The 13,705-nt window shown below is 37.3% G+C and overlaps 1 protein-coding gene across 2 annotated transcripts; it reads left to right on the top strand.

Annotated features, from left to right (window-relative positions):
- Positions 1 to 632: 632 nt before the first annotated feature.
- tc2n (tandem C2 domains, nuclear) lies at positions 633 to 10,037 on the top strand. 2 transcript variants are annotated; one of them, XM_088433868.1, is made up of 13 exons: positions 633 to 757; positions 1,459 to 1,521; positions 1,876 to 2,022; positions 2,781 to 2,954; positions 3,072 to 3,136; positions 3,230 to 3,250; positions 4,004 to 4,067; positions 4,756 to 4,850; positions 5,216 to 5,326; positions 5,893 to 6,084; positions 7,249 to 7,363; positions 7,440 to 7,642; positions 9,237 to 10,037. In XM_088433868.1, the coding sequence occupies exons 2-13, from the start codon at positions 1,461 to 1,463 to the stop codon at positions 9,339 to 9,341; spliced, it is 1,353 nt and encodes a 450-aa protein (XP_088289994.1). In that variant the 5' UTR covers positions 633 to 757; positions 1,459 to 1,460; the 3' UTR covers positions 9,342 to 10,037. The 2 variants fall into 2 exon arrangements, with proteins under 2 accessions (XP_088289994.1, XP_088289995.1); XM_088433869.1 differs by lacking the exon at positions 3,230 to 3,250 and having other exon boundaries at positions 9,237 to 10,036.
- Positions 10,038 to 13,705: the final 3,668 nt, after the last annotated feature.

The following is a 13,705-nucleotide window of genomic DNA, read 5'->3' as shown; positions in this document are numbered from 1 at the left end:
CGCAAACATTTCCACATTCCGGGAATTAGTCACGCCCACGTCCAGAGAGGAGGAGGAGCTCTGGATCTTGGCTCTTTTTTTTTTTTTTTTTTTGATAAGCCACTTGATTGCGTCTATTATATGAAGAAAAAGATAAAATCTTAAAATATTGCGGTATTGCATCGAAAGAAAATTGTGTAACATGTCGAATGTATTTAAAAAGAATTGTGTAATATAATGTCAAAATTTTCTTTTTAAAATCATAACATAAATGTGTATAACAAACGCTTTTGTGATTATAATTTTTATTTTTCATTGTGACAAACATTATTTTCCTAATTATTATTGTGTAAAAAAATATCCTGTCTTTGTAAAGGCATTTTAAAAAAAAAAATAAAAAAAAAAAATATATATATATATATATATATATATATATATATATATGAACATATCAGAAATAGAGAATTAAAATGTAATTTTTTTTGAAATTGTATTTATTTCATCTCCAGGAGCCAAAAGCTGATTTTTGGCATTTTCAGATGTGCAGTCACGTGCAGTTACTGTGCACTAATTTGCACACAAGAGCCATCCACTTTTCCTGTGAAGACATTAAGAAGATGTCAGGATGGGAAAGAGGGAGGAGGAAGAAACCAGGAGGAGGAGGAGCATAAACATTAGCCGGCTGACATTTCTCGTCATTCTTGTGGTGACTGGCTTCGAGGCGCACCAGCAACACAACAACGAAAAAAATTCTTCAATGAAAGAAAACACAGTCCGGGTAAGACTATATTTTTTTTCATAAAAACACATTTTGGATCCATTTTATTTCATCGCTTAATGCCTGGGAAATTCCTTGTCTTAACGGGCTCAACTTTCTTCCACTTTCACTTTTGTGGCAACAACCTGAAGCTAAATACTGCTGTTTGTATTTCATTGATGTTTTGTATTTATATTGCAGTATTTTGACCAGTTTTGGTCATTTTCTCCCACATCATTTTTGCAGTATTTTAGCCAAGGGATGCTACACTTCTGCTCATGTGATTAAAAAAAAGTGGTTGTGCTATGTTCAAATTTGTTGTCCCCATCTGGGTGAAATTTCAGCTCCCTAGCATCTTCTTTCAATGTTTCCCCTTTAATGTGAAATGCCTTTGATGCCACAGGCTTGATTAAGTGAATTTATCAAAAACCTTTGATGACTTTTTGAATGTGCGTGTGGAGATTTATTTCATGTTTTCAAGAATTTTTTTGGTTGTTTGTGAAAAAAATGTTCAACATGCAAAATTTAAAATTCAAGAGTTTTATTGTCATATGCATAGTGATACCACACAATGAAATGTTGTTCACTTCCCCGAGCAGACTGCATTCCATAATCGAGCAGATAATAAAGTAGGCAATAAAACAACAAACATATGTTGCAAAAAAAAAAAAAACGCTTGATAATGTATTTGCGTAAACTTTGTGTTGTTTTATTTGTTTCAGGGATGGAGTGCATCAAAAACTGCTGCAGGAGGTTCATGAAAAAGGGAGGAAATGAGACGGAAGGTAAAGTTCATTGCAGCGGCGACATTTGAAGACTTCAAAAGTATTTGTGGTGAATTGGGCGTGTTTTGAAATTTCTGGTTCCGAGTTAAAATGAATATTTATCTGGGCTTTTCTATGGTAGTGTTTATTACATAATTTTGTACTGTCCTCTTTTTTGGAGGTTAGGGGATGCATCCCTGAAATATTTCTGCCCCCAAGTTGTAGGGAAATCAATCCAAATTATTACTTTTTTTCTCATTTGTTTTGTTTCTAAGTTTTTTTAACCCAACTTCAAACGGAGTATAAAATTTGTTGTACAGGTGAGGCACAAAACTGGAATAATTGAGCACTGCTTTGATTATTTATCCCTCAAAGGTATTGCAGTGCAGCTTCCCATCCAAGAAGACTACCTCCTGTCCAAGATGCCCCCTGATGGCAAAGAGGTCCCGTTTGTCCTTCCCAGCTTGAAGGCATCGTATGTGCAGCCCGGAGTCTCCACTTTCAACAACCTCGGGATGCCTGGTATGTACATTGGCACACACACACACACACATATATACAGTTTATATATATAAATATATATATATATATATATATATATATATATATATATATATATATATATATATATGACAAAGATTGTGGTTGCTCTCAACTGAAGCTGCACCAACCTTCCTCACTACAAAATGTAATATCAACATTGGCCAGAGGCGGCACCAAAACCCTAACATCGAGCCAAACAAAACACAACGGTATGAACTGTTAAAAGAACTAAATCAGTTCCAAAACATCATTATTTCGGGAGCAGCCCAGTACCGGATCCACGGACCGGTACTGGGTCGCGGACTGGAGATTGGAGACTTCTGATTTACAACACACAGTGTGTGTTGAGCAGCCTCTAACTCTCCCTGGAGTCCTGAGCATTATCTCCCCATTGCTGGCCCCATTCATTATATGCATTGGAAATTTTCTTAAAGGGCCAGGCTCTCTCCCTCACAAACACAACCCTTATGTAGTGTCAAGACTCCTCTAAGACGGAGTATTAACAGGCTGTTAATATACATTTTATATATAATATATATGTATATATTTATTTATTTATCTATACACACACACACAAGCATACGGACTTATGAGTGCGACTTTGATTCGAATGCGCTCAGAAGTCACCGAGGCGTGACTTAATGGTGTGAGCAGGATGTCCTGTTTGGACAAGAATTGGACGTTTACCTTCTCTGCATGCGAGCCGGCGACCTCCTGAAGCGCTCTTTGTGCTCAAGGTCCGGCCCGCTGCACGTACACTCAGAGGAAGGCCGAGCTGCTGGCCCCCTCCGCCGCTCCGTTTGCGTACAGCTCCGAGTCTAACCTGCGCAGCGTCCCGGTAACCGCGAGTCCCGACGGGGCCTCGTTGGGCTTGAAACCCGGAGACGTCGGGACCGGCAAAAGCTACTTAGGTATGAGCCCCCCCGCCCCTTTTCCCTCTTGCTACTAATGTGAATTAGCTTTTATTTATTTTTTTGGCCCAGAAAATTGTCATTCAAATGTATCTTTTTTTTTTTTCCTGGCTTTAGATGTGGATGAGCGACTAAGTCGGTCCATGTCTGAGCTCACCGATTCTCAAGGTCCTCGCATGAAGGTCAAACATCTATTTTTTTAGGTTTTTTTTTCTATCTATTCTAACTCATTCAATCCCAAAGATGTATCTTTACGTTTTTTGTTTTTTTTAAAGGCTCCAGACATTCAATCTCAGGTACTTATTTATATCATTTTCTAAAAATGTTTTCAGATGTTTGGCAAAAAGAGTTTCTAAAAAGCTGGCGCTTAATGAATTTATTATTAAAATGATCAATCACCTAAAATGATCAATTAGCTAAAGTAATCAATTACTTTTTGGTAAGTACTAATTCAATCGATGACTTTAAACATTTAGTAATCAATATCAATTATTTTAGAACCAAATACCTAAAGTAATGAATTACTTAAGTACTTACTACCTAAAGTAATTGATTATTTTAGGTATTTTTAGTACTAAAAGTAAACATTAACTTTCATGTTTAAGCGCCTCAAATGATCGATTACTTTAGGTAATTAAGTACTAAACTAATCAATGACTTTCTACACGAAGTAATCAAGCTCAAATGTTTTCGAACTTTTTACCTAAAGTAATTAAAGTATTTAATTGTGTATTTGATTATTTTCGGTATTTTTAGCATCAAGGTAATCATTTACTTCCATATTTAAGTACCTCAAATGATCAAATGATCACTTGATTACTTCAGGTAATTCAGTATTAAATAAAGTAATCAATCTCAATTATTTTTTAACAGATTACCAAAAGTAATTGATTAGTTTAGTTTTTAGTTTAGATTTTTTTTTTTTTTAATATAGATGAGTATCTGATAAGAGCATGTCTGGACTCCTCCAAGCATGTACATATATGTCAGTGATGAAACGAGTTATATTTGCATTGACGTTTTAAAAAAATGCACTTTGTCTCCTGCAGAGCTTTGATTCCATGCCCAGTGTCCTCAGCACTCCATCGTCCCACTCATTTAAAAGCAGCACAGGTAGAAATGAATCCATCTTCTATTCCATTATGTTGTCAAGTCAAATTTAGCACGTTTGTTGATCTTTGTTTACCAATCAAACTTTTGCTGTTGTAGTTATTAATCCTTGGTTGTGGTAATTGACTTGTTTTAATTTGGGGAGTTAATTGCTGTATTTTATTGAAGTTTGGAAAGGTTTTGGAGATTAAAACAAACAACAACCTCAATTTACCTCCTGTGGCAGCTGAATTCTGCCAAATATGCAAGAAAACTTTGAGGACAGTCACCAGCACAGAGATGGATAAAAATGGGCATTTATGTAGTTTTGCAATTCTTTAAAATGTTGCTCGATGGCTCGTTGGAAAAAAAAAAAAAAGTACTCTTTGCAAGCCAAGTTCAAATACACTGCTCAACGTCAGATTTGCCAGTTTTGATTTACAAGTTTTACTGTCTTTTATAGTAAAATAATCACATTACAACAGTTTTTGACACAAAATATTTGTTTGATGATTTTACATTATTTACGAGATTTTACTCGATTAATACCTATTACAAGCTGCGTAGGATATATTATTTTGAAAACAGCATTTGTGATTAATTATGAAAAATTTGGCAATTAAATCGTTTAAAGGTTTATGTCATTTTACAGCACTAATATATATATATATATATATATATATATATGTGTGTGTGTGTGTGTGTATTGCAGAGTCTTTCTCAGCGGCGGTTGACGACCTGGGCTGGTTGTGTGTTCGACTGAATTACGAAGAGGAGGCGGAGCAGGTGTGGATCACGCTGGTCCAGGTAAGGTTTCGCTCTCGGGGTCCTTTTCAGGATAATGACGTCCTTTGTGCGCCCCCGGACGCAGTCAATGGAATCTCTGTGTTGACCCTCACGATGAAACATGAACGGCTGGCTTGAAGGACAAGGCACTGCTTTCTTACCAGGAATCTGTAAAAAGGATGAAATTCGGCTGGCTGGTGATAGACCTTGCAAAAAAAAAAAAAAAAAAAAGATAAAGAAAAAAAAGCTTCTTTATGCAGTTTTCTTCAACAAATTGGGCCAAAGTTGTTCAAGGTCAAAAAAAAACCACATTCCTGATACCATAAACATTTGCCGGTTCTACTACAAATGCAATAACTAGCCTGTTTTTTTTTCTTCTTCATTAGTGTTCACAACTCAACCTGAAAGTCACCCAAAAGTCAAAGATCCGAATCAAAGGTGTCATCACGCTTCCCAAGCCGGTCCAATTTCACTCATCCATCAAGGAATACAGTCAGGTACGAATTTTTGCTTCTTTTCATTTTTTCTAAATTTTTATCCTGTTTTATTTGTTTTTTTTTTTTAAATATCCCTCCGGGGGCAGACCTACTTGGAGGCGAGGGGTCAAATTTTTGATTTCTAATTTTCCTGCCATTTCTACCTGCATTCTATAGTCTTATAACCCTTTTACAGCAGCAAGCCAGTGATATTAACTGTATATTTACGTTTAAATTCATATAATAAAATTCAATAAGTTGGGTTCGATTCTGGCTCCAGCGTTCCTGTGTGGAGTTTGCATGTTTTCCCCATGCCTGATGAAGCCTGAGACCCTTGTGAGGACAAGTGCTTGAGAAAAAGTTGGATGGATGAGCCTTTGGCAGAGATGTATTAAATACCACTTGTGTGAACCACTTTTTTTCAGTGAAAATATTTGTTTTACAAATTCCAGCATGCGTGTCAACACAGATTTGGAGTCGCGCGTTTGCTAAAGCTAGTCCGCGCTGTGCACTCAGCTGTTACCGCATTTGTTCTGCCGCTCCGTGACCTTTTTCAGCCCTCTTTGTTTTTTTTTGTCGCCTCACAGAACACATTCTTCATGGAAACTTTTGTGTTTGCGCTGAGCCTGGAGAGTCTGCGCTGCTGCTCCCTGCTGCTGAAGCTGCAGACGCAGGGGGCCAAGAGGCGCACGAGGGCCGTGTGCGTCCTGTCCCTCCGGCAACTTGGCCCGAAGGAGACTGAGCAGTGGCTCCCCCTCAGGGCTCCGGGAAAGTCTTCCGTGAGTAACCACAGGGGAAATTATGTCAATGATTTAAAGTCTATTAAATTAAACTGAATCCAGATCCGATCCATATTACACGTTTGGCGCAGTGTAAACACTCCAAGGCAAATCTCATAAAACGTGATTGGCATTCTAATTTTGCAAGTTAGTTAGTTCAGTGATTCTCCTCGTGAAAGTCACTCTTCCTGTTCTTTGAGACGTCAGGTTCGTATCGTCTGCTCCAGACTATTTAGGGCTGATGTTTGCACAATGCGTGTCACCTAATCAGCGCTGATGACTAGCCTCCCTTGTAAACCAGTTTCATTTTGGGCTGTGGCAAAATGCGGTCCGACTCGCTGCGCAGCTGTTGCGGCCAAACACTCCTTCCCGTTTCCTAACCTGTGAGATGGAACATTCCAGATTTACTGGTTGTTAATCTGTGCAAGATTTCCAATAGAACATTTGTTGTTATTTCAACTTTAAAGCACATCAAGAGTACACAAGTAGTTTTTTTCTGTTGATGAAAGAGGCCGTTTGCAGTGAGTGGGGGTTAAAGGTCAGTTGCTTGCACTCTGGGTGAATCATTATTACATACTCAGAGGAACAATGTGTGTGTGTGTGTGGTTTTTTTGGGGGGGGCTCTGCATCTGTCCCCTGCCCTTGATTTTTTGTTGCCGTCTTTCCTGGAAAGGTGTTTCCACCTGCTACTTCATCCATTTAAAAACATAAAAGAGGTTTATAATTTTCATCAGAGGTACACATCAAGCGTGAGAGACAGAATGGGGACAGCATGGCTCGGAAGTAGAGTGGTCGTCTCCCAGCTGAGAGGCTGCGGGTTCGATACCCCAGCCATCAAGACCGTGTTCAAATGTCCTTGAGCAAGGCACTGAAACCCCACTTGCTCCTGATGCTCCGTCATCAGTAGGCAAATGACTAGTTAGCATAAAAGCATCACCAAAGCATGATGTTTCCACCCCCATGCTTACCAGCAGGTACGGTGGTGTTCTTGGGCTGAAACACAGTATTCTTCTTCAAACAAACACGGCGAGTGGTGTTTTGGTTTTTTTAATGACAGTTTTATGAATGCACGTATGCATAGAAAATACATATGATCCAAAAAAAATATACGAATGAATAAAAATACATTTTTAAAATATTGAATACTTCCTCTGTGGTTTTCAGGGGCTGGGATGCGAGCTGAATGTGGCAACCTGCTTCCAGCCCGTCTGCAGACGCATACAAGTCCGAGTCCTGGCGGCCCAAAACCTGCCGGCCTGCTCCTCGCCCCTCCCACTGGGTAAACCCCCCTTAATTTTCTCCTCGGAAAAAATCCCCGTAATGATGATGATAATTCCGATCCCTTCCTTGGGCAGCGTACATAGTGAGCGTGGAGCTGCATGGGGCCGACGGCTTGCTGAGCAAGAAGAAGACGCCGGCACTCAAGGCCACTAAGGGCCAGTGTCAGTGGGCCGACACCTTTTACTTGGACCTGGACGCCCGGGACCCGGCCGAGTGCGCGCTCTCCGTCAAACTCTTCAGCTGCAGCTCCATCAAGAGGAAGCAGTATGTCGGACAGGTCAGTTTTTAGTCTATCTTCAGGTTCGTTATTATAATTACATTACAGTGATCCCTCTCTACTTCGCACCTCCCCTATCAGTGCGTCGCTATTTTTTTTTTCATAAAAAACTTATATTGCAGAGAGACATGCTGTGAAAGTTTCCTGCATGCCAGACAGACGAGTTTACTATAAATGCGCTTGCCACGGACACTACTCTGACGTCAAACTACTCCAGTACACATATTTACGTAAATCTTAAATGATGTAACTGTACTGTTATCCCTTCCTATCCCTTTGGCTGTAGTGATAGATGCATCTCCGGTGTAGGTGGGGGGGTGATTACAATCGTTGCCCTTGTTGATTGATGGTCACACAGGGAGCCAACCACGTGTCTTGTAGGAGTGCCCATCTCCCTCATGAAACTCACACATGCTGTCGATAGACTCAAAGGGAGAGGAGGAAAGAAGCTTCACCTGAGCGTTGAAAATCTCTGCTGGATTTGTTTTGTATTAGTTCACGCCTTGCGGATTTTATTTTCTTCCTCATTCTCAAAATTCACGTTTTTCCAGTTGTTCTATATTTTATACGCGCAAAATCCCCACTTATTTTCAATGACACAATCAACATTCCATATTCAATTACTTTTACTATCAGAGTCATTGATATCATTCCAACTTTGAACGACAGCTTAGGCATCCTTATCACATTTCTTTTCCACATTTCCTGTAGTTCCACAATTTTTTGACCTATTTTTGTGTTCCCGTTTTAAACTCTTTAGCTCATTTTTAACACTACACTTTTTAAGATTTCATAGTAAAAGTAAAGAATTCTAATGTTTTTGTTCTTTCTTATCTAACTTCTACATTTTTTTGTCTGTTTCCCACTGTTTCAACTTCAAACTGTTCATCTGAGACGCAGTGCAATTATTTACCCCCCAAATATATTATACAATTCAAATTTTTCTTGCCATTTCCTGCAGTTTCACCATTTTTTAATCATTCTCATCTTCCCATTTTAAACTATCCAGCTCCTCTTTAACACTATTTTTTTTTCAAAATTTAAAAATAAATGCCAAAAATGCTAATATTTTTCACATCTGACATTTTTAGACCAATTCCAACCAGTTTTAACAGTAAAAATTAAAACTAAAAACATATTATTTTCCCCCTCTAATTTCCACGTGGTTTGATCGACTCAAATGTTCCACCTTTAAATTGTTCAGCTCATCTCTACTGAATAGAATAGAATAGAATAGAATAGAATAGATTTATTGTAATTGTACAGCAGTTATCCATTGAAATTGAAAGCGCTGCTTTGATTGGTGCATATCAAATTAGAATCAGAAATTGCTTCATAAAGTTTGCTAGTAAGGTTTAGTTACCGTATTGCTTGGTCTAGTACACATACTAAAACGTTTTCTAAAAACATACATTTGAGTTCTTTTAAATGCATATAATAAGAGTTTGAAATCATTGTTCAGTTTGATCCATTTTTGAATGAATTGACTTTTAGTTTTTGAGGTCAAGTTATTGCTGGGTATTGGGGCAGGCAGATTAGAGTTATTGATCATTCAAACACAGATATGAATGAGCATTTCTGGATGATTGCGCAGGTTCATCTGGGATTGGCCGGCTCCACTCGGGAAGGGGCGGAGCAATGGAAGGATACCGTAGACCATCCGGAGAAAGTGGTGTCAGCGTGGCACTCTGTGACCTAAAGTGACTTTTGCTACTGTTTTTTTTTTGTTTTTTTGCACATGTGGAATGTGAAGATGGAGACGCATCACAAGACACAATTTGTCACATTGACTGACAGCTGGAACAGAGAACATTGAGATCCCGCGATCGGACATACTTGACAGGTTCACCGAAGCCAAAGGAGTTGGAGCTAAATATTTTCAACGTTTTTTGGTTACTGCTCGCTTGAAAACTCTTGAGTGGGACATTAGTTTCATTTACTTGATTTTCTGGGCCGCCTAGCAAACACAAAGTTTGATGTCGTTTGTTTTTTTAATAAGTTACCAACTGCCTCAGTTTATTGGTCACACTTTTGCACACACAAACCACTTTGAGTTATTGGTCATCTAAAACGTTTGAGCTTTTTAAAGCTAGTTGTTTATTAGTATTCACTCATTAATAAACATTATTATTCTGACTAAGGTCATGTAATTGGCCATTGGTAAGTTACTAAGCAGAATGTGTTGCTCGGTCTAATACGCTTACTAATATACTCAACTTTCATTGGTCTAATATAGTGCTTCTCAATTAGATTTTGCCTAGGAAAGAGAAAACATTTCCTGACCCTCCCAACTTGCCACGCCCTCTATAAGTAAGATTATTATTGATAAAATATACACGTATATTTCAAAAAAATAGTATGTGTGTATATATATATATATATATATATATATATATATATATATATATATATATATATATATATATATATATATATATATATATATATATATATATATTAGGGCTGCACGATTATAAAAATAATAATATAATAATAATCAAATAATAATCAAGATTTTATATATGATTTATTGTCATATATTATTGTTAGATTATTTATTTACAACACACTTGTATACAAACAAGGATTCAAGGCTTGCTACTTACAAATAATAATAATAAACTAAAATAAATAAACAATGAAAAAAGTGAAGCCAACTTAAAACCTACTTAAAAATGTATTCCAAATTTTTGGCAATTAGATTCAAAATGGGTCTCAAATGACGGCTAGCGCTGTATATATTAGAAATCGGGTGAGAAACTCAATACCATTCCACACTGGTAAATAATATATTACACGGAAAACAGCAAAATGTTTTCATGCAAACATGTGGTCCGCCCCAATTGATTACTTTTGTATTTAATTCGTTTAGAACCGGTGATTTTTAGACCCTCCTTCAGTCAAACCCTTGAAAGTAATTGTAACTACCTGCGATTAAATGTTTGCACTCTAAAAAAATAAAATGAAAGTTAAAAAAAGTGAAATATGTCTTTGGGATTGAATTTGAGCATCTTTTTTGGAGAGTAATGTATTTAGCTACAACAAACATGGCAGCCTCCGGAGAAGGCTGATGTAATATCATTTAATGATATCTAGATTTAGGATTATATTTAAAGCATACTGCTAGTCATTAATAACAAATTAATTTGCAAGTTTTTTCAATTTATAATAATTTAATTTATTCTTTTTTTTAATGAAAAATGGTCTAAATCTTATACAGTGTCCCTTTAAAAAATGTTGGACTTTGTGGTTTTTCTCTCATTCATGTACTGATAGTGTGAGTAATTGTTTGGTCTAGCGTACTTCTACTGCAGATTTTTACACATTTCATTCAATTATCGCTTGAATATTGTGAGTTATTGTAAATTACTGCAGCTTGTTTACTTAATATTTGAGTAGCGTTCAAATTTAAATGGACGAGGACACTTTTATAGTATAAATACATTTTGGAGTGTATTCAATATTTGTATTATTGTAATTTAGTGCAAGTAAACGTCACTGTGTGCTTATTAATCCATTGGGACCATAAAAGAAGATACGGAGACGCCTTTGGCGGGAAACGTTCGTCACGCGTGTGCGGCTGTAAAGGGAAACAGGATACGTTGTCATAAAATAGGTCAGCAGAGGCAAATTGAGAAATCAGGAGTGAGAGAGGAATAATAGTCAATCCCTCAAGGCCTTTTTTTTTTTGTAGATTCCATAAAAGCACCGATTTCTGTGTAATTTCAGGTTTTGGGAAATTGCCGCCAATCATTGCACAAGAATGACACAGGTCACCCGAGGTGAGACGGGATCGATACCATCGACACGTCCCATTCTTGCTTGTTTTTGTCTCAAAAGTTGAACCAATTAAAAAACGGATTCTCTTGTTCTTGTTGTTTTTTAAATCATGATTTGGATTCCGAATCAGTACCTTGATGAATATTACTTTTGGAATAAAACTGTATTTTGGATTTGGATCATGTGTTGTTTGCCATGAATTCATGATTGGTTGATTGACACTTGACAGATATTTCATTGTGTTATGAATCAATTTCAATTAAATTGAGTGTGGTTCTGTAAAACCAACGATGAGACTGAATCTGAATGAAAACTGAGCATTTCATTCTTTTAAGAGCCGGGTATCAAATTTGATTGTGAACCACAAATGAATTGATTTGCTATTGATCTTGATCCAGAATTGGAATCCTTTTCAATCTGAGCATATGTAGATATCTCACAGCGTTGTGACATCGATTCGAATGTAGTTCAGACTGTAGTTGTACAGAACCAAGAAAGACTTGACCCAGATCTGGATCCGGCGTATGGATACGTGTGTTGAAAAGTCCCTGTCGCTGGTAGTCTGGTGTTACAGTGCCCCCGTGTGGTTGCTAACTGAAAGTTCAAATTGGACAAACCTATATCAAGTGTGAAATATTGTACGTGTTTATGTGTACATTTAGCATAGATAGATAGATAGATAGATAGATAGATAGATAGATAGATAGATAGATAGATAGATAGCAAGCTAGCCAGCAAGATAGATAGATAGATAGATAGATAGCAAGATAGATAGCTAGCCAGCAAGATAGATAGATAGCAACAGATAGCTAGCCTGCTAGCCAGCTAGATAGATAGATAGATAGATAGATAGATAGATAGATAGATAGATAGCAAGCTAGCCAGCAAGATAGATAGATAGATAGATAGATAGCAAGATAGATAGCTAGCCAGCAAGATAGATAGATAGCAACAGATAGCTAGCCTGCTAGCCAGCTAGATAGATAGATAGATAGATAGATAGATAGATAGATAGATAGATAGATAGATAGATAGATCGATAGATAGCCTGCTAGCCAGCAAGATAGATAGATAGATAGATAGATAGATAGATAGCAAGCTAGCCAGCAAGATAGATAGATAGATAGATAGCAAGATAGATAGCTAGCCAGCAAGATAGATAGATAGCAAGACAGATAGCTAGCCTGCTAGCCAGCTAGATAGATAGATAGATAGATAGATAGATAGATAGATAGATAGATAGATAGATAGATAGATAGATAGATAGATAGATAGATAGATAGATAGCCTGCTAGCCAGCAAGATAGATAGATAGATAGATAGATAGATAGATAGATAGATAGATAGATAGATAGATAGCCAGCAAGATAGATAGATAGATAGATAGCAAGATAGATAGCTAGCCAGCAAGATAGATAGATAGCAAGACAGATAGCTAGCCTGCTAGCCAGCTAGATAGATAGATAGATAGATAGATAGATAGATAGATAGATAGATAGATAGATAGATAGATAGATAGATAGATAGATAGATAGATAGATAGATAGATAGATAGATAGATAGATATTCATAGTAGACAAGCATTGATTCCTTGTTATAAAGCTCTTTTTTTTGTCCAGGAATAAACAGCTAATATTAGCTTTGTTAGCTGTTAAAATTTTGTTTTGCTGGTAAGCTGTTTAAAGGGAAAGCTCAAACGTACGAAACAGATGAGCTGTGATTGGTTACCTAAGCATTGCACAAGTATGATGTCATTTTTAGTGGACGGCAAGTGGCAAAATGGCCAATCCTCTAAGATGGACACAAAAAAAATCAGTGGAGTTTACTGCTGAATTTCTATTCCACAAACACAATATTAAACACAATTACCATGATTAGAAAAGTGGATGCGCAAAGAGCAATATTTTCAAAAATGTATTTAGTTCACCTTTGAAAAACAAAAGGACAGGACCTTTAGTGAGTCAGGTGAGGTAAGGAAGCGCTGGTTCAGTTTGGTTTGCGCACTGAACAAAAAAAAAAAAAAACGATGACAGTGATCGAGAGAGAGAAGCCAGCAAAGTGTCAGTCCATCCATCACAGGTGTTAGTGTCATTATTCAATTACCGGCCATCCTTAACACTCTTTATCACAGCCAACGTGTGCGTGTGTGTGTGTGCTGAGGGTATTTGCCTTTCTTGCTTACAAGCTTTTAGAGTACGGACCTAAATCCCACTCATGTCCACCCCGTGACACCCACTCACTTCATACTATCATTCTCCTAATAACCATTTTTCAGCGATGTAC

Source organism: Hippichthys cyanospilos, chromosome 14 (assembly GCF_059441005.1).
Source record: "Hippichthys cyanospilos isolate Australia breed blue-spotted pipefish chromosome 14, RoL_Hcya_1.0, whole genome shotgun sequence".
NCBI lineage: Eukaryota > Metazoa > Chordata > Actinopteri > Syngnathiformes > Syngnathidae > Hippichthys > Hippichthys cyanospilos.
This window is presented reverse-complemented; position numbering and strand designations above follow the sequence as displayed.